The sequence below is a fragment of the Bos javanicus genome, chromosome 1, assembly GCF_032452875.1.
Source record: "Bos javanicus breed banteng chromosome 1, ARS-OSU_banteng_1.0, whole genome shotgun sequence".
NCBI lineage: Eukaryota > Metazoa > Chordata > Mammalia > Artiodactyla > Bovidae > Bos > Bos javanicus.
This window is the reverse complement of record NC_083868.1, coordinates 75,110,078-75,132,338: the sequence shown is the minus strand read 5'-3', so window position 1 is coordinate 75,132,338 and position 22,261 is coordinate 75,110,078. Positions and strand designations below refer to the sequence as shown.

The 22,261-nt window shown below is 41.1% G+C and overlaps 1 protein-coding gene across 2 annotated transcripts in view; it reads right to left on the bottom strand.

Moving 5' to 3' along the window:
• The window catches only part of FGF12 (fibroblast growth factor 12), a 613,285-nt gene that overhangs the window by 405,311 nt on the left and 185,713 nt on the right, over positions 1-22,261 (bottom strand). The window contains exon 1 of one of the 2 annotated variants that reach the window (XM_061412878.1): positions 6,753-6,945. The exons of the other annotated variant lie outside the window; for it this stretch is intronic. Coding sequence (XP_061268862.1) covers positions 6,753-6,843 — 91 coding nt within the window. The 5' untranslated portion in view covers positions 6,844-6,945. Of the gene's footprint in view, positions 1-6,752; positions 6,946-22,261 lie in introns of those variants that run through there. 2 annotated transcript variants of the gene reach the window in all.

Genomic DNA, 22,261 nt, shown 5'->3' with positions numbered 1-22,261 from the left:
GCTCCCAGGTACTCCACTTTGGGCATGTATCATATACTGCCTAATATGGCAGCTCTTGCTTGTCCTTCTCTCTCTCTCTCTGCTGGGTTTCATGTGCCAACCACAGAGCCTAGCAGCAATTAGTCCTTAAAGAATGTTTGCTAAATAAAAAAAAAAAAAAAAAATGGAAAGCCCTGAAGTCAGAGACATGTTTCTTTAACTTTCTATCCTAAGATGGATAAAGACAGGAAGAAGGGAGGGGTGCCAGCTGTGGAGGGCTATTTGGCATGACACATACATCCTAGGCTTCCAAAAGTCTGACTTCACTCCACTCTTTTGCTTTACTTAGCCCAAGAGGCAGGCAAATGGACTGCTGCTCCATGACCCAGATGGAGCATTCAGCCCAATCCCTTCACCATAAAGTACTGCCCTGGTTTTCTTCACATGCACACAGCTCTTAATTTATAAGCTGAGAGAAAAACAATTTTATTTGCATTTTCCTTTGTCTGGAAAAACTGCAGCAGAGATGAGAGCTGCCATGTTAGCACTGTTTTTCAAGTAATGCAGCTAGTTCGTTTCCAGGAACTCTGGGGCATTAATAGGTATTACAGTTTCCATACAGCAGATTAAGTACAAAGGAGCACCTGAGTCCTTAAGCACCTTGCAAATAAAGTACCACTTTGAAAGAATAATCTCAAATATCAATGGAGCTTCACTGCATTTTAGGAAGGGAAGATGAATATCATTTAAGAAGCAATGTACTCACTAGTCTCAGAACAACCACTAACTTGCTGCTGCTGCTGCTAAGTCACTTTGGTAGTGTCCGACTCTGTGCGACCCCACAGACGGCAGCCTACCAGGCTCTGCCGTCCCTGGGATTCTCCAGGCAAGAGTACTGGAGTGGGTTGCCATTTCTCCACACTAATTTACTAGATGATGCCAAAACCCCATACTTTGGTACGCTAAACTAATTATTCAAAGATTATGAAAGGAAACCAATACATCAATTCATTATATACTACAGACGGTATCATAGAGAAGTTAAAGTGATTGACTAGAAAGAATCTTAAACTGAGCCCAATAATCCTCCATTAAATTTTATTATGTTAAACTCTACTGCCTTACTACCCATCAGGATATACCAGATAACAAATGACCTTAAAAATCTAAGTTATTTACAAAGAGAAGTTTTTAACTTCTCTAATGTGCTAAATGCCCACCGAGGGTCATACAGTCCTATTACTACAGACACTCGGGGACACAGACTGATGGAACAACCACTACCTTGAACATCATCAGAAGGTCAGAAGTAGAGAGAATTGTGCTCTGGTTATTAAAGCTTCCACTTGGAAGGGAGGTGTGTCACTTCTGCGCATGTTTCCCTAGCTAATGCAAGTCATATGGCCACACCTAAGTTCAGGGGAAGGTGATAATGCCATGCATCCTGCAATGTGCCCAAGAGAAGAACCCAAAATACCGGGTAAACAGTGATAATGCCGACTACATAGGCACTTAGCAAATTGCTTTTTTAAAGTAATGCAAGACAAATGAACTAAGAATAAGCACTAACTTTTTGAATTTAACACTGAAAACATCATGTAAAAACAAAAATCCCTTTGAAAATGAAAGCCATAAAAAAACAATGATCATTTTGTATATTTTATGTTTCACATTCATTTTACCCATTGGAGCAGTATTGAAACAGTGAAGAATTTTAGACTTACAACATAAAAACCTGCTCAAATAAAGATTCTATGACAAAGGTCCATGTAGTCAAAGCTATGGTTTTTCCAATAGTCATGTGAGAGTCAATGTGAGAGATGGACCATAAAGAAGGCTGAGTGCCAAAGAACTGATGCATTCAAACTGTGGTGATGGAGAAGACTCTTGAGAGCCCCAATGGACAACAAGAGATCAAACTAGTCAATCCTAAAGGAAATCAACCCTGAATATTCATTGGAAGGACTGATACTGAAGCTGAAGCTGAAGCTCTAATACTTTGGCTATCTGATGGGAAGAGTCGACTCACTGGAAAAGACCTTGATGCTGGGAAAGATTGAGGGCAGGAGAAGTGGGCAACAGAGGATGAGATGGTTGGATGACATCACCAACTCAATAGACATGAGTTTGAGCAGACTTCGGGAGATGGTGAAAGACAGGGAAGGCTGGCATGCTGAAGGCCATGGGGTAGCAAAGAGTCAGACATGACTGAGTGACTGAACAACAACAGAAAGTAAAGGTATAGTGGAGCTGAAAACAGCTGCATAATGCCATCTTTGTAGAGGATCCCTTCCTGGGAAGTGAACCAAAAGCAACAGCCACTTTGCCATGGAACATTCTTTCTTGGATCAGCTGACTGTCCTGTATAGGAGCTAAAGCCTGCACCCCTTAGATACATACTCCCTGATACAACCTGACTCTAAAAGAGCAGTCTCAATTTAGATGTCAGCACTATACTTGAAAGGAAGGGTCTGCCTGGGTTTTGGTTGTGTGTTTTTATTAGGATGGATAAGTATTTTTGCCTAGTATTTCAATCCTCCATCAAGGCCACTTGATGTGGGTGGACAGTTCAATCTCTAGACATTTGATAATCCTCTACGCTATCAGGCCGGAGAAGGCAATGGCACCCCACTCTAGTACTCTTGCCTGGAAAATCCCATGGACGGAGGAGCCTGGTGGGCTGCAGTCCATGGGGTCGCTAAGAGTCGGACACAAATGAGCGACTTCACTTTCATTTTTCACTTTCATGCATTGGAGAAGGAAATGGCAACCCACTCCAGTGTTCTTGCCTGGAGAATCCCACGGACCGGGGAGCCTGGTGAGCTGCCGTCTATGGGGTCGCACAGAGTCGGACACGACTGACAGGACTTAGCAGCAGCAGCAGCAGCATGCTATCAGGCTGAGGCAGCGCTAATTGACCGATTATTGCAGAGGAGTGATAACTATACACAGAAGGAGAAAAGACTAAGATTTGACTTTCCAGAATTGCCTGGGGTAATAAGACAAGCACATCGCTACCCCTGGCTAGGTGTGCGTGCATGCACACCCACACGCACACACGTTACTACTACCACAGGGACCGACTGCCAAAGTGCTGCTGTCCCCTGTCAGGCTGATGCCCACTGGAGCTTTCTCAGGGTCTCCTTTTGAGGCATCAGAATGGTCTTTCCTGGTGAAGTGATGATAAAGCTGTAACCTTAACACCCCTCTTTGATAGAATTCTTCTGCTTTCCTCTCAAGTAGATCTTGAGAGAAATAGAGTAGGCATTAAAGTTCTTGTTTTAATCTCTGAGCTTCCATTTCTTTGTAAAAGTCCCATCTCTAGAGAAAAGTGAATCTGCTTTACTCACCCTTTAAGCTGAAAATATAGTATTTTACCAGGTTAATAAAAATGCCATATACTCTGAGCAGATTTGTTTAAAATTTTAAATGTACTACCTGTCGTTTAACATATAGACTCCCATGAAAACAAAAACAAATAATTTTTATTTTGAGAAATGGAAAAAAAGAATCATAACTGATTGGAAATAGCCTTAAACCATCTATTTAATCTTGTCCAAGATTGTCTTCTATTTGACATTTTATGCTATCTCCATTCTACAGAAGTACAAAGGATTTATAAACTAATATAATGGATAAATTAGACAATGTAATAATATTTGATATTGCAGAAGAAAGACAAGTAATAAAATGTTTTTATTATACTAAGAAGCTCAAGAATTAGTAATAATTATTTTGTATTTTCTTAATCCTACTTATCAAATAAAACGTAAATAGAAAATTAAAATATTTATAATTTCAAAAGTTCAACAATCTATCAGGAGAATCTTTTAACCTCTTATAACAAATTATGTTACTTTTTTCCTGTGGCCCTTAATCCCTCAACTGTAAAATGATGGGGCAGAAGTAGCTTGCATAAAACCTTTTACTCCATGTTAACATGGCTCAAAATATTACTGTATTTCTCTTTCGGTAAGTTTAAAAAATTAAAATTGTGTACTCCAGCTCTATTTATATAAATTTGCTCCATGAAAATGTATCTGATGTCTTGACTTCAATTTGCATTCACAAACTGGGCATAACATATCATGCAGAATTGCTCATACTAACAGTAAAAGTCACATGAAAGAAATCACTTTAAAATGGAACACAATAATAATATCTAAAATACACTGAACATGTTATACATGGTAGACTCAAAGTTCTTAGCACAATGCCTGGCATCTAGTAAGAACTCAATAAATCTTTGAAAGTGTGAAATTGTTAGTCACTCAGTCATGTCCCACTCTTTGTGACCCCATGAACTGCAGGCCGCCAGGCTTCTCTGTCCATGGGATTCTCCAGGTCAGAACACTGGAGTGGGTAGCTGTTCCCTTCTCCAGGGGATCTTCCCAACCCAGGGATCAAACCCTGGTCTCCTGCATTGCAGGCAGATTCTTTGAGCCACCAGGGCATTTCCTCCTCCAATGCATGAAAGTGAAAAGTGAAAGTGAAGTCGCTTAGTCGTCTCCGGCTCTTAGCAACCCTATGGACTGCAGCCTACCAGGCTCCTCCGTCCGTGGGATTTTCTAGGCAAGAGTACTGGAGTGGGGTGCCATTGCCTTCTCCCAATAAATCTTTACCTGTTATTAATTCATTTAATCTTTACCACAACTTATGAGGTAAGTACTATTATCAAAGTAATTTACATTTCTGCAAGGTCATGTAAGTTATCCAAGATTATAAATTAATAAAAGCCACAATTCAAACAAAAGCAATATAGTGTCCAGAAACAATCACTTAGCAATTCTGTACATTACCTCCGTCTGGGGAAAGGGTATAAAAGGGACCTTCGTCTTTACTTGTGACTATACCCTTTTACAAAAATTCCTCTAGAGTGACAGTTCCCTAAATAACCAAACACCCCACTAAATCACAATGCATATATAAAGTGCAACAGTTTTCATACGTTCACATGTTAAATCTAGGATTCGGTAAGAAATAGGAAGCAGGCTAGAGCTATCCTTATTCCTACTTTTTTCAGATGAAAATACTGACTTTGAAAAATCCTCAGTAACTTTATTGAAACTGCTTTATAACTGAGTCTTCTGACTCTTAAGTCTCATGATTTTGCAACAACCTATGCTTCTCCATCACACATATTATCACCTCTGTTTGGATCTGTTACCATTTGAAAGACCGATTCTGTATGTAAATGAACATGTTATCTATTTTTATAAGAAGTCTTTATCATACACCATACATACCTTAAAAATTTTCATATCTAGGAAATAAATACCCAAGTTATAGTCTGTTCATGTTTTACTTCATGTAGATAAGGAAAACTGAAATAATATTAACATACATCTCTGTTGGCTTCCTGAAATATGTATTCAAAACATAAAACTTCAACATCAAGCATATTCATTTAGAATATAGCGATTTGATATTTTTCAGCACTTATAAATATGGTGGCAAAAGATGTCTAAATCATCTTCTGAACTGAATAAAAGTCAAGATACTGAGATCTCACTGCTGATTTCATTTCAAAAGTGTATGTTCTCATACTTCACATATAGTTAAAGTATTTAATTAATTCTTTTAGAAGTTTTATTTTTCATTTACAGTGGTGAGGAAGCAGCAAGTCAAAGTTTTAGAAAGGATAAATGAAACCTATATATATTCTAATCTTTCCAAGTATAATCTTCATAGCTCCAGTACAGACTGAAAATAGGTACTTAACCAAATGAATCAGATCCCCCAGAATAACATATGAAGTTTTAAACCTGAAACCTATTATAAAATCGTTAAATTTTTGAACATTAAAGTTACTTGGAATTAATGGACCAAAAATTATTTTACAGAGGCACGTGTTTAGACATAATTAGGAGCACCTTTTCTCTCTCCTCACATCCCGCCCCCATTTTGTAAACAGAAAACCAAAAGACACAAAACTTGGGTTAACATTTGCAAGACTACTAGACAACCCACTTTAAAAAGAACTTACATCATAAAAAAGAGAGAGATGGACAATTCAAAGTGTGGTAAACAGCTCACTTCATCTGCAAGGCTTCGGCAGAAAAGAATCACACTTGGTTGTAGGTTTTTTATTTCTTTCATTAAAAATTTTAATCGTTTTTTCAATATCGCAGGTCATTAAAAGGGTCTGATTTTCTTCCTTTCTCTTCCTGAGCTTTTCCTGAGGGACCTAGTTGGCTAAACCCAGATCTAATTGGGGCTCTTTTGTTTCACCATCACTTCAAAGATTGCTTGACCTCCAGGGCAAAACATACTCTCTCTGACGATGGCAGTCTGTCTACTTTCCAGACAAAACAAGAACAATAAAAGATAACCTGCCTCGCCAGCCACCTGTTTAAAAGTCCCCTCTCCTGTCGAAAGCATCGGCAACTTCTCAAGAGGAGACTTTGAGCAACTCCAAGTCGCACGCCGCCCTCGCAAGTCACAAGGAGAGAGCCGCGAGGAAGTGCGAAAGCAGGTCACTGGAGGCACCCCTCGGAAAGAGACCTGCGGGATCCAGCTCAGGCGCTGGGCGATAGCCAAAGCGTTCTATACAAGGATGACTTCAGGGATTTAAGAGGAGGGGAAAAAAAATTTTTTTTTCAAAGACAGAACTGGCGACGGGGCCATGATCTCACCCCAGTAAGGAAACGCCTTCCTTCCATCATTTACAGTGCTGATTAAAGGAGCAGAGTAGGTAGCAGAGAGGGGACCAGAAAGAAGGAAGAGGGCTGGGCATCTGCAGGACTGGGGCTAAGGAAAGAACATTTTCTCACCACTTAGGCTGCTGCTGGACCTCAGGCTCCTTCCACAGAGACACTGCAGCATATGCACTCCTTTCTTCAAAGAAAGCTCAAGAATCTTCATGGAGAAGCGCGTGTGTGGGGTTGGTCAACTCCCCGCCCACCTCCGCTAATTGTCCAACCAAAAGGCGGCCTGCCTGGGGAAGCCGGGTCCCAAATCCATGGTGCGCGCGTCCCGGGCGCACAGCGGTTCGCACGTCGGCCCGGCAGGAGCCGGGGTTGGGGCTGGAGCGCGGCGGGTGCGGGGCCGGGGCAAGGCTGGGAGGAGGAAGCGCCTCCCGGCTGGGGGCAGCCTCCGGGGGAGCGGGAGGTGAGGCCACACCCCAGCGGTCTCGACCGTGACACTTTGGGACTTCCCCCAAGGAGGCGGCGGGGCTGCGGGCAGGAGCGCACCGGCCGAGCGGAGGACGTCACCGTGGGTTGGTGCCCCCTTCCAGGTGCGAGCGCCGGGAGGGACGAGGGCGGGATCCCCAAGGGCCCTGGCACCCTGTCAGCTCCTATTCGCGTCGGGCGGTGAGTCCTGGGCGTCCGCCTCCCTGGGTGCCCCCGCCGTGCGGGGCGGCGCGGCGCGGAGCGGAGAGGGGCTCCCAGGGCCGGAAGGCAGCGCTCCCGCGGGCTGCGCGCGGGCTGAGGGCGACTCCGGCGTGGGAATCCGGCGGAAGGGAAGCGCCCGCAGGAAGGGCTGGACCCAGGAGACTGCCGAGCGTCAGAAGCGACTCCAGGGAACAGGGGGGTGGGGTTGGGGGTGGGGAGGCGGGGATGTGGAATGAAGAAAGCTCTAGGGTTCGGGCGCGCGGAGAGAAGGGGTGCCTAGGCGTGGGCGTCTGACCGATGTTCTGTGACCTTGGGTAAGTCCCATACCACCCTGGGCGTCACTTTTCCCCTCCGTAAAACAGGGCGGGGAAGACGGTGCAGAATAGAGAATTGGCAGCTGCTTGTTGGTCCCCGGGCTTCCCAATCTCCCGGAAAAGCTGAGCACAAGTGCCATGGGAAGGCGGGTGCAGATGGAGTAAGGGGGGCTAGAAGGGAAGGCCAGCGTACAGAGGCCTTCCTGAATGCTGTAAGGAAAGGCAGGTGAGGCGGGAAATCTGAAAACAATAGCAATGTTTTACTTTGTCGCAATATTCTGTCAGGCTCTGTCTTTGCCAATTGGCCCCAAAGATAACCAGCGAGCTTCCTTCGTTCTAAAGGTCTCGATTTCTTTTTCCCCCAGCAGCAACTCCTTTAACTTTCCCTTTTCTTTTCTTTCTGTTTCTTCTCCCTCCCCGCCTTCCTTTTCCTTTCTTCCTTCCTTCCTCCCTCCCTCCGGGCCTCCCTCCCTTCTCAGAGGCTATCAATGCCCTTTTGGAAGTCCGATTAGTGAGGCACCAGGAATGCTGGTGTTGCTACCAGAGTCCATCCTATCTGGAATGTCAAAGTAAGAAGGGACCTTAGAAGATTTACAGCAATACAGCAAGTGGTTAAAAGCACAGACACTGGCAACAAGCAGCTGAAGTGAAAATTCCTATTAACTGTGTGACCTTGAACAAATCTCTTAACTTCTTTGTGCCTCAGTTTCCATATCTCTAAAAGAGTTAATAATACAATAGCATCTACATCTTGTACCTTTATTGAATATTAAAAAAAAACTCAATACAAAATAACTACTGTAATAGTGTTAGCAAGTATTATTACATAGCTTCCAACCTGTAGGGTTTTCCATCACTCTCACTTTCCCATAAATGCCAGCATCCACTCCGGTGTCTACATCTCTGCTTGCACAGTTCAGGTAATAGACTCACCAGCTCCCAGGTAGTTCATTGCACAAAACCTATTCTAAGATTTACCCTGACATTGAGCCAAAAACTTATTTGACTTTCTTTCTACCCATTGCCTCCAGGCTACCTCGCACTAGCTGGTTAGCTCTTCCCAGCAAGAGCGTGAAAAGTGTTTTCATCACCCCTTTCCTCTTTCTCTTCTCTAGGCTGATCCTTCACAGTTCCTGTGGGGTTCCCTGGAGATTGAAGCTTAAGGTTATAGTTGCCTGGAAAAGTTAAGTCTCTTCCTCTTTCCTCTCAAAGGTGATGGAAGAAAGCCAGAACATCAGGAGGGTCTTTTGAGCCCTCAGCCACCACTGGCTCCACATTCTCTTTCAGAATTGAGCTCCAGGCAAGGTCATTTGGGGTGGTTCCAAGACTCAAACAGATATGTCCAGGCCTGCCTTCCCATGGGGCTTCCCTGGTAACTCAGCTGGTAAAGAATCCACCTGCAATGCAGAAGACCCCGGTTCGATTCCTGTGTCAGGAAGATCCCCTGGAGAAGGGATAGGCTATCCACTCCAGTATTCTTGGGCTTCCCTAGTGGCTCAGCTGGTAAAGAATCCGCCTGCAATGTGGGAGACCTGAGTTCTATCCTTGCATTGGAAAGATCCCCTGGAGAAGGGAACGGCTATCCACTCCAGTATTCTGGCCTGGAGAATTCCATGGACTCTATAGTCAATGGGGTCTCAAAGAGTTGGACACGACTGAGCAACTTTCACTTTTCACTTTTTTTCACCTTTCCTGGTGCTCAAGTGGTAATGAATCCACTTGCAATGCAGGAGACCCTGGTTTGATTCCTGGGTCAGGAAGATCCTTGGAGAAGGCATAGGCTACCCACTCTAGTATTCATGGGCTTCTGGTGGCTCAGAGGTAAAGAATCCACCTGCAATACGGGAGACCTGGGTTCTGTCCCTGGGTTGGGAAGATCCCCTGAAGGAGGACATGGCAACCCACTCCAGTATTCTTGCATGGAGAATCCCCACGGACAAAGAAGCCTGGCAGGCTATGGTTCATGTGGTCACAAAGAGTTGGACATGACTGAGTGACTGAGCACACACACACCTTCCAGTCACTCCTTAGTCCCCTTGTTGAGTGCAATCACCCCAGTTCTGTGGGCTCCACAGTCCTGAAAGAACTTGCTAAAGCTAGAGAGGTAATGAGCCTCAGGGCAATCTGGGCCATGGCCCTTGTCGTTCCAATCTCTGCGGAGATTAGTGAGAAACTTGGCTCATCTGGGGATTTTACCCGTAGAAATTCCCCATGGAGGGAGAGATAATTAGCAAAAGGAAAACATCTAAAAATAGTCCTTCCTGCTGCAGCAGAGGCAGAGAGCTTTCCGGTAGAGCTCTTCTGGTCTGGAACCCAGTGCCCAGAGCTATTTTATACTTTAGGAGAGAAAAGCTATTCCTTGAAACGTAGCAAAAGAATGGGAACTTGAGGAAAGCGAGCAAATCACTGTCTAATTTAAAACACCCATAACCTCTGGAGCATCAATTTTAGTGTTCACAATAAACCTCTCTGCCTACCTGGCAAGGTTGTTGCAAGGATTCAGTGAGATGAAACGTGAAAGAGCTTTGATGATTCTAATTATCATTGAAAGATGGAGTGCTCTTGTCAACTCCCCTGGGTTCTAGGTGCTTCTTGATCGTCTAACATAGTGGCTCTTTTACTTGATTATAGAAAAGCTTTATGTGTGAATCTTTTGTCCCCTCAACAGAACTATAAACTCTTAGAAAACAGGGCAGGAAAGCCAAATCTGTCACAGTTAACATTCAGATGGTCGGCTGTCTTGTTTCAGTGACTGTCACAGTGATTCTTATGGCCAGGTATATTTATCACAGAGAGCAGATCATCATAGTAGTTAAGAAAAAAAAAAAAAGAACTGGGGAATCACACTTATAGATTTTTGTGTGTGTGTTATTGAACTCTCAAAAGAGTTCAGATTAAACCAAAGAAAGCATATAACATTTCAATGCAAAATATTTTCTTACTATATAACATGGATATTTGACCAAAGTAGGTATAAAAGAGAATTGATCAATGGAATTGTATTACTTAGACTTAGCTTTACAAAAAAAAAATAAAGATTTTTGCCCTTATCAGATTTTCATGTACATGCTTGTTAAAACAGCTGCTAAGGTGACATCCAGTTTCACAGTCTACAGTTAGGCATGTCCATGCAGTCTTCCTAAAGTCTATTGGGCAGATCTTAAGAAGACTGCATTTTTACATATACCATAACATCCAAAAGCAAATAGCTTGCAAATAGCAGTAGCCAGGAAAGAGGCACATTTTAGTCTAACCAAAACTTGGAAATTTTCTACTTTGTGTTATTATTCCATAAAGTGAAGTGACGTGAAGTCGCTCAATCGTGTCTGACTCTTTGCGACCCCGTGGACTGTAGCCTACCAGGCTTCTCCTTCGATGGGATTCTCCAGGCAAGAATACTGGAGTGGGTTACAATTTCCTTCTCCAGGGGATCTTCCCAACCCAGGGATCGAACCCGGGTCTCCCATATTGGAGGCAGACACTTAAACCTCTGAGCCACCAGGGAAACCCATTATTCCATAAGCAAAAGTCAAATTTTTTACTAGCAATTATACTTTTAATTTTAAATTAAAGACATGTAATAACCAAATTTTAAATTATAGTATCTGTCTCTAATTAAAATTTTTTAAGTTAGATATTCTGTTTTCTTATTGACCTTGGACCAACTCTAGTAATTGACTCACTCGTGTGATTTCAAAATGAAATCATTAATCACTTTCTGAGAGGGATTGGGAAATCTGGTATATAATTATAAGTGAACTTATTTAAATTCTTAGTATCTAAATTTTTCATTTTATAGAGTTATTTACTCACAGTTTGTAAAAGTTAATAATTGTGTGAGGAAGTTCTGAGATTTTTAAGTGGTAATTTATCTAAAATATTTCTGTTCCTATTAAACATTGGAATCTGTTGACTCTTGGCATCAGCTGTTTAATTAATCAGTGTATTTATCTGTTTTGAAGTCTTCATTGAATCAGTAATAGCATACTAAGAATATTGCCAGGCCTGAAAAACTTTTAATGAGTATATTTAGTGGCAAAATGTCTATTAAAAGGAAAGCAACTGTATTTAACAAAGAAACCAAACCAAACCGTAAACTGAAGTATGAAAACCAGTCTGATAGCTAATGTAGTATCTTTGTTCTATGATATATGTCTAGACCACTGACTGCCAGGGTAAAAACTTGGTCTGCATCTCATGTCTTTAGAAATACTCTCAAATATAGTTTTGATAGGCAAGGCAACTATCAGAGACTGGTTCTTTGTATCTCCCTAAAATTCATATGTTAGATTCTCACCCCTAAGGTATTGGGAAGTGGGGTCTTTGGGAAGCTTAACCCTCGTGAATGGAGTTAGTGCCCTTTTGAAAGAGATCCCAGAAAACTTTCTCTCCCCTTTCACTATGTGAAGACACAGAAGATGGCTATCTGTTAGCCAGGAAGCAAGCCCTCACTGCCACTGGATCTGCCAGTGCCTTGATCTTAGACTTCTTAGCCTCTAGAACTGTGAGAAATAAATATTTGTTGTTTAAGCCACCTAATCTATGGTACTTTTGTTACACCGGCCTAAACAAAGATAGCAACAAAATCAATCTTATTAGATGTGACAAAAACAGTCATTGGCACCACACTTATTTTTTAATGACATATGTGGTCCAATTAAGTTAAAATAACTTCTGTTTTCAAAAAAGCAAATGCATGAGTTTTTTGTTATCTTCTTCCTTTTCTTTTTTATTTGTTGTTCTTCTATTTATTCTTTCCCTCTAAATTTTCTATTTTGAAATAGAGACTTACAGAAAAGTTGCAAAATAATAGAGTTCATGCATACTCTTTACCCAGCTTCTCTTAGTATTAACAACTCACATAATCAGTGTACAATTACCAAAACCAGAAAATGTATACTAGTACCATGCTATCAAATTTACTACTAGCGTTATTGAACTTTCACCATTTTTTTACCCTAATGCCCTTTTTCTGTTTCAGGATCCAGTTAGATTTCACCTTGTACTTCACTGTGTATCCTTAGTCTCCTTCAATCTTCGGGAGTCCCTCAGTCTCTCCTTGTTTTCAGTACTTTGAAACTTCTGATAAATATTGATCAAATGTTTTGTGGAATGTCTTTCAATTTGAGTTCATGTGGTTCCAAATAGGAAAAGGCTCTATATTGACACCCTGCTTACTTAACTTATATGCAGAGTACATCATGAGAAACACTGGGCTGGAAGAAGCACAAGCTGGAATCAAGATTGCCAGGAGAAATATCAATAACCTCAGATATGCAGATGACACCACCCTTATGGCAGAAAGTGAAGAGGAACTGAAAAGCCTCTTGATGAAAGTGAAAGAGGAGAGTGAAAAAGTTGGCTTAAAGCTCAACATTCAGAAAATGAAGATCATGGCATCTGGTCCCATCACTTCATGGCAAATAGATGGGGAAACAGTGGAAACAGTGTCAAACTTTATCTTTTGGGGCTCCAGAATCACTGCAGATGGTGACTGCAGCCATGAAATTAAAAGACGCTTACTCCTTGGAAGGAAAGTTATGACCAACCTAGATAGCATATTGAAAAGCAGAGACATTACTTTGCCAACAAAGGTCTGTCTAGTCAAGGCTATGGTTTTTCCAGTGGTCATGTATGGATGTGAGAGTTGGACTGTGAAGAAAGCTGAGCGCCGAAGAATTGATGCTTTTGAAGTGTGGTGTTGGAGAAGACTCTTGATAGTCGGTTGGACTGCAAGGAGATCCAACCAGTCCATTCTAAAGGAGATCAGTCCTAGGTGTTCATTGGAAGGAATGATGCTGAAGCTGAAACTCCAGTACTTTGGCCACCTCATGCGAAGAGTTGACTCATTGGAAAAGACTCTGATGCTGGGAGGGGTTGGGGGCAGGAGGAGAAGGGGACAGAGGATGAGATGGCTGGATGGCATCACCAACTCGATGGACCTGAGTTTGAGTGAACTCCAGGAGATGGTGATGGACCGTGAGGCCTGGCGTGCTGATTTTCAGCAAGAATGCTACAGAAGTGATGTTGTATCCTTTTCAGTACATCATTATCAAGAGCTGTGGTAGTGATTGGTAGTTTAGTCGCTAAGTCATGTCCGACTCTTTGAGACCCCATGGACTGTAACCTGCCAGACTGTTTTGTCTATGAATTTCTCCAGACAAGAATACTAGAGTGGGTTATCATTTCCTTCTCCATTGGATCTTCCCAACCAAGGGATCAAACCCGTGTCTCTTGCACTGCTGGTGGATTTTTTACCAACAGAGCCACCAGAGAAGCCCTATTAAGGGCTGCTGCTGCTGCTAAGTCACTTCCATCGTGTCTGACTCTTTGGACCCCATAGACCACAGCCTACCAGACTCCTCCATCCATGGGATTTTCCAGGCAAGAGTACTGGAGTAGGGTGCCATTGCCTTCTCCCTATTAAGGGCTACATGATGTCAACTAGTGATATTAACATTAATCACTAGGTTAAGATAGTGACTGCTAGGTTTCTATTCTGTCAAGTTGTATTTTATCTTCATTTACAGTTGATAAATATCTTAAGGAAGAAACTCTTAAGCTGTGCTAATACCTTGTTTCTCCTTAAACTTTCATCCACTGATGTTAGCATCCATCGGTGGGTCTTAGCTGTAGTAATTATTACTGAGCTGTTTTCCTAATAGTGGCTTTATATTTTCAAGATTCTTTTCATTGTAATGGAAATTCTTCTGCAAGAGCTGTCCATTCTTTCCCTCTTACTTATTTATTCAATTATTTATTTATTACAGTGTGATCTGAGGAATATTTATCTATAGGTTATAATCTAATGGGCTTCCCTGGTGGCTCAGACAGTAAAGAATCTACCTGCAATGTAAAAGACCAGGGTTCGATCCCTGGGTTGGAAAGATCCCCTGGAGAAGGGAATTGCAACCCACTCCAGTATTCTTCCCTGGAGAATTCCATGGACAGAGGAGCCTAGCTTGCCACAGTCTATGAGATCACAAACAGTTGGACACAACTGAGAGGCTAATACTCATTTTATAATCCAATATTACCATTATTTATTTTGTGACAAATTGTTTCAGCTTTAGCCTTTAGGAGATACTTCTGGTTGGCTCTGGTGTCTTTTTACTAGAAGTTCCTTAATTTTCTTGCATCACAAGATATTCCAAGTTTATCTTTTATCTTCTTTTATTGGAATTAGACTCCAATTAGTCTAATTCTTTTTATTGGAAAATAGTATTTATGAACCAAACTCTGGGTGCTAAGTGTGCCCATTTTTACAGGGGTGTCATTGATCCTAGATTCTCTCAATGGAGAAAGCTAGGAAATATATGCATATAAACAAACCCATACATACACATACAGCATATTTATTTCTGTATATACGTCCCCCTTTAGAGACATCTATATGTAGAAATATCTATGTGTATATGTATCTATATGGAAATGTATAATAGATAGATATCCATAAATAATAAGTGTAGATATAGATGACTAATATGTATGATTGCAATCCATCATCACGAGTTTCATTTTAGTCTTTGCCCTTTCCTTACTTACAGTGAAAAAATTGTATTATTTACAGTATATTCACTTATTGATTCAACCCTCACATACACTTAAAGTAGTTACGTAATTCCTAACCAGAGTAACAGATTTACTACTACAGTACAGTATGTATGCACATTTGTTTGTCTTTAATCTTATGTGGTCAAAATATTATTTTTGATTTGGCTTTTGATAGATTTTTCTTCTCCATTCTCCATTCCCTTCGGTGTAGTTTAGTTATTAATTTGGAATCCAGTTAGATTCATTTGTTTTCTCTTATCTTCTATATTGGTTGATTTTAATTATTAATAAAATTAATTATATTTAATTACTTTCTTATTTGAGTATGTAAAACCTGCTATGTTTTGCTATGGTTCTAAGAGTCAAAGCTACAAAAAAGCATACTCCAATAAGTTTTACACTCTCATCCCTCCTGTCCTATCCCCATTTCCCATTTCCCCTTCTTTCCACTCCTTTTCCAACAACCCCTTATAGGTAACTGATCTCTTTAATTTCTGATATATGTTCCATAGGTTTCTTTTGCACAAAAGGGCATCCACTGTGCTATTTTGTGGCACTTAGGTTATTTTCAATATTTTTCAATTACAAACAGTACTACAATAAATAACGTGTAGCATTTTCATATTACTAGAGGTATATCTTCAAAATAGATTCTAGAAATGAGAATGCTGAGTCAAACACCAAGTATGCAGGTAGTTTTGTTAGCTACTACCAAATTTCCCTTCAGAAGCTTGTGTGAGGGGGGCCAGTCCCTCCCACCAGCACACTGCAGCCCCAGCTATGGCCCTGCCAAACAGGAAGGCTGATGCTTCTCACTTAGGAGACACCCCTTTGAGAATCTGGCTCTGGTGACCAGGAAGGATTGTGCTTCTGAGCCCCACAAGACATCTCCTATAAGGCCATACCTTCAAGAATGTAAGAGGTAGCTGATTTACCTGATATATGGAAACAAGCAGAGAGAAGTAGGAAAAATGCAGAGAAAGTGGAATATGTTCCTGTTGTATTGAAAGAAGACAAAACTTTACCAAAAGAACTACATGAAGATAAGCAGGCTACCTGATAGAGTTCAAAGTAATGGTCACAAAATGCCCACCAAACTCAAAAGAAACTGGATAAACTCCATGAGAACATCAACAAAACATAAGAAAGTACCAAAGTGAAGTGACAATTGAACAGAAAAATACACAACAGCTGATTGGATGAGGTAGAGGGACAAATAAGCATGCTAGAAGATAGCAGTAGAACCCATCTAGACAGCAGAATAAAAAAGAATTTAAAAATGTAAAGATATCTTCAGGGATGTTTGTGACATCATCAAACAGGATAATGTTCACATTATAGGGTCCCAGAAGGAGAAGAGAGATAAAAGGCCTAGAAAAAATTTGAAGCTGTAGTGACTGAAAAGTTTCTTAAATCTGGGGAAGGAAACAGAAATCTAGGTCCAGGAAGCCCAGAGAGTTCCATTAAGATGAAGCCAAAGAGACATGTACCAAAGACATGTTATAATTAAAATAGTAAAAGTTAAGAATAAAGAGAGAATCCTAAAAGCAGAAAGAGAAAAATTTGTTATGCACGTGGGAAGCCCCATAAGGCTATCGGAAGATTTTTCTGCAGAAACTTTATAGGCAGAGGGAAGTGGTGTTACTGAAAAGGAAAAGTGCTGAAAGGAAAAAACTTCAAATCAAGAATGCTCTACCCAAAAGGGTAATATTCAGAATTGAAAGAACAATTTAGAGTTTCCCAGATAGGCAAAAGATAAAGGAGTTCATTACCACTGAACTAGCCTTACAAGAAATGATAAAAAGACTTCTTTAATCTAAAAGGAAATTACAGTAATTATTAATAAGAAAACATGAAAGTAAAAACCTCACAGGAAAAAGTAAATAACGGTAGTGGATCAATGATGTATAAAAAGCATGAAGGTTAAAAGGCAAAAGTAGTAAAATGTAAAATATAATCATTAGTTAAGGTTTACATAAAATAACAAGATGTAAAAATGTGTCATCAATAGTATAAATTGGGAGTGAGGGCAGAGAATTAATATACAAAGCTTTGCTGCACAGAACTCCAACACTTTGAGAGCCACCAGGCTCCTCTGTCCCTGGGATTCTCCAGGCGAGAATACTGGAGTGGGTTGTCATTTCCTTCTCCAATAAAGCTTTGAAATGTATTCAAATTTCAGTTGCTACCAAATTAAAACAGTTATTTGAAAAGGATATTACATGTGAGCCTAACAGTAACAACAAGGAAAAAACTTACAGTAAATACACAAAAGAATATGAGAAAGAAATCTCAAAATAACACTAAAGAAAATCACCAAAACACAAGAAAAGAGATAAAGAAGAAAGGAGCAGAGTAACTACAAAACAGCTAGAAAACAATTAACAAAATGGCAATCAGTTCAGTTCAGTTGCTCAGTCATGTCCGACTCTTTGCGACCCCATGAATTGCAGCATGCCAGGCCTCCCTGTCCATCACCATCTCCCAGAGTTCACTCAAACTCACGTCCCTCGAGTTGGTGGACATCCAGCCATCTCATCCTCTGTCGTCCCCTTCTCCTTCTGCCCCCAATCCCTCCCATCATCAGAGTCTTTTCCAATGAGTCAACTCTTCGCATGAGGCGGCCAAAGTACTGGAGTTTCAGCTTTAGCATCAGTCCTTCCAAAGAACACCTAGGACTGATCTCCTTCAGAATGGACTGGTTGGATCTCCTTGCAGCCCATGGGACTCACAAGAGTCTTCTCCAACACCACAGTTCAAAAGCATCAATTCTTCGGTGCTCAGCTTTCTTCACAGTCCAACTCTCACATCCATACATGACCACTGGGAAAACCATACCTTGACTAGATGGACCTTTGTTGGCAAAGGAATGTCTCTGCTTTGGAATATGCTATCTAGGTTGGTCATAACTTTCCTTCCAAGGAGTAAGCGTCTTTTAATTTCATGGCTGTAGTTAATATTTATCAATAATTACTTTGTAAATGGGTTTATTCATCAATCAAAAGACAATGAGTGGCTGAATGGGTAATCAAGACCTATAAGGACACACACAAATCAAAAGTAAAGGGGTGGAAAAAGGTATTCCATGCAAATTGTGTCCATATCAGACAAAATAGACTTTACAACAAAGACTGTAATAAAAGTCAAAGAAGGGTATTATATAATGATAAAGGGATCAACATAGTAAGAAGACATATAATTTACAAATACAGATGCACCCACTAGAGTAGGACCAAAATAGAGAAAGAAAACATTAATACTTATGAATTGCAAGGAAGTAATGTTTGCTTATTTATCAAAACTCATTACCAAAATAGGGTCACATTTCCAAATAGGTGTCCTCAGTCCTAACACCTGAACACTTCTCTGATTCTAAAAATCCCACAGATTCTTTCCAACCGAGGACAAATGCCACAGTGCTCTCTCTGGAAAATTTTCTCTGATGTATCCTCCCCTGTCCCTCAAATCAATCACAATTTCCTTTGAGCTCTTAACACACTATAGTCCCTCTACCACAGAATTTATCTTATTCTGCCTGCAAATGTATATATTTCCTAAGAGATTATGGGCCCCTTTACCTAGGCATTTAAGTGTATCTCTCTTTAATTATTTTATATCTTAGAACATGTAATAAGTAATTTATTTATTAAATATTGATGAAATAAAATTAATACCAAATATTAATGTCTATTAATATTGATGAAATGAGATAACATAGAGACTGTTACTGTGAGCTTTCCATTGGGTAAAATATTTTCAGCTGTACAGTAAATTAGAAAACAATAACTTATAAAGAACTGAAAGACATGAGCAATGTAAGAGATATAATGTACTTTTTAAACATGTGAAAAGTCATAAGAGTCGCTCATAATAAAGAACTACAGGGGAAGAGATCAAAATAATGGAGTGAGAGCACACTGAGCTCATCTCCTCCCGTGAACATATCAAAAATACACCTACACAAGGAGCAGTTCTCACTGAAAACACACTGGAGACTAGCAAAAAAACTCCTACAATCAAGACTATAAGGGAGATATACAGGGAGTTGGGTAGGAAGGGAAGAGAAACCAGCAACTTGGAACCCATGCCCCTTGGAGGGGACACAGTAGAGGAGAGGCATATCACAGACTCAGAGGTCTCCCTGAGGTGAGAGGTTCTAACCACATTCTGGGCACTCCAGCCCTACGACCTGACTCCAGAAAGATGAGTCTCCTTAGCTGGTTTGAAAACCAGTGGGGCTAATAGAAGAGCTAGAGTTCATTTGTGAAGAGCGTGCACATACTTGTTTATTCCTAGGAAAGGGGGGAGGAACAGATTGAAACTGCTCAGGGCTCTGGCCAGTGTCCCGCGATTGCCCCAGTGTGTGTCCTGGTGCCTTTAGATCTGGAGCAGCTCCCGGGTAGGGCAACGGCTTGCTGCCTTGCCAAGGAGACTGCACATATGAGGGAGACAGGGCCAGCTGGGCCCAGCATTTCATCTGAACAGGGTGAGGGCAGCCTTTGCTGGTGTTTTTGGCAGCAGTGATTAGAAGCTCTCTGGAACTCTGACTGCTGTGCCAGGACCATGCCAGTGCCTGCCCTAGCCCACACCACACACCCAATCAGGCCCTTCCAGCTCCAGCAAAGCTCCCCTCTGGGGTAAAGGTGTTGTTGCCAGGAGAGGGGGAAGTGCACACCCAGAGAAAAGAGAATCAGCTCAAACCTAACTCTCAAGGCTTCTGCTCCAGCACCTCGGGACCTTCCTTCACCCCCTACTGGATGGTGGCAGCCACTGAGAACAGGAGGAACCCAACTCACAACCAGTTCTGGCTTCCGTCCCTCCATCTCCAGTCCCACCTCCCAGCAAAGTGATAACTGCATCACACCCCAGGGGAAGATGTGATCCATGCTCACTCCTCATCCAGCTCTGCCACAAAAGTCACTGGGCACACACAGCCTGCAGAGGGATGCTCCCACACAAGAACACCCCTTCAAGACAGGAATAGGTAAGTACTTCATAGAGACAGAGGAAGTTACACAGACTTATAAAGCAGAGGAGTTTATTTCAAACAAAAGAACAAGAAAAAAAAAAAAAAAAACCCTGGGGAAAAAAACAACTAATAAAACAGAGATAAAGAATACAAAGCCTTAGTAAAAATATACTCATTGAACTTGGGGAAAGAACAAATGAACACAGTGAGAAGTTTAACAAGAAATCAAAAAATATAAAAAGGAACCAGTGAGAACTAATAAATAAAAACATGATAGAAGGGAATAACTGCAGACAAGGTGATACTGAGGAATGCATAAGTGATTTGGAAGATAGGATGATGGAAATCACCTAATCAGAAGAGCAAAAAAAAAAAAAAAAAAATCAAAGAAAAAAGGGAGGACAGTTTAAGAGACCTCTGGGATAACATCAAGATATTAACATTTGCATCATAGCAGTCCCAGAAGAAGAGAGGAAGAAAGTGTTAAAAATGTATTTGATGATATTATGGCTGAAAAATTCCCAAACCTGAAGAAACAGATATCCCAGGTACAGAATGCACAGAGCTCAAACAGACTCATATGCGGAGCTATCATAATTAAAATGACAAAACTTAAAGAGAAAATTCTAAAGGCAGGAAAACAATGTCTCACATACAAGGGATAACCTTTGCACCTGATAGAAACTTTGCAGGACAGAAACGAGTGGTATGATATATTTAAGTGCTGAAAGGGAAAAACCTACAATCTAGAATACTCTATTTAACATGGTTATCTTTCAGAATTGAAGGAGAGATAAAGGACGTAGACAAGCTCAAACAAAAGAGTTCATCAATATTAAAAACTTGGACAGTCTAGAAGAAAACAGGTGGTACTAGTGGTAAAGAACCTGCCTGCCAATGGAGGAGACATAAGAGACTGGGGGTCAGTCCCTAGGTTGGGAAGATCCTCTGGAGGAGGAAATGGCAACCCACTCCAGTATTCTTGCCTGGAGAATCCCATGGACAGAGGAACCTGGGGGACTACAGTCCGTAAGGTTGCAAAGAGTCAGAATGACTGAAGTGACTTTGCACACACGCACGTGAAGCAACCCCATGGACTGTAGCCCACCAGGCTTCTCAGTCCATGAGATTTTCCAGGCAAGAGTACTGGGGGTTGCCATTCCCTTCTCCAGGGGATCTTCCCGACCCAGGGATTGAACCCGGGTCTCCTGCATTGTAGGCAGATGCTTTACCCTCTGATCCACCAGAGAAGCCCAAAAACTGGGCAGCTGCATGTAAAAGAATGAAATTATAACACTTTCTCACACTGGTATACAAAGGAAAATCAAAATGGATTAAAGACCTAAATGTAAGACTACCAAAACCCATGAAATTCCTAGAAGAAAATATAGGTAGAGAACACTCTTTGACAAAAATCTTTTTGGACCTGGCTCCTAAGGCAAATGACACAAATGGGATGTAATTAAAGATAAATACTGTACATTATACTTTTATGTTTAAAATAATGAAACAAATGAATAAAGATTACTAAGCAAACATAGACTTACATAAAAAGAACAAACCAGTGGTTACCATTAGGAACAGGGAAGGTGGAGGGGCAAGATACAGGTAGGGGATGAAGAGGTACAGCTACTATGTATAAAATAAATAAACAAGGATATATAGTACAGCACAAGAAATAGAGCCAATATTTTATAATTTTAATGAAACATGTACTAAGTCACTTCAGTCATGTCCGATTCTGTGTGACCCTAAGGACTGCAAACTGCCAGGCTCCTCTGTCCAGGGGATTCTCCAGGTAAGGATACTGGAGTGGGTTGCCATGCCCTCCTCCAGGGGTTCTTCCTGACCCAGAGATCGAACCCGCATCTGCTAACGTCTAACCTGCATTGACAGGTGGGTTCTTTACCACTAGCACCACCTGGGAAGCCCTAAATGGAATAAACATAATCTATAAAACTATTGAATCACTTTGTTGTTTATCTGAAACTGATATAACTATATATCAACTACACTTCAATTAAAAAGATAGAACTACAAAATATACCAACAATAAGATACTATTTTCTAATTACTCAGATGTCAAAGATGTCAGTATTTGAGAATCCAGT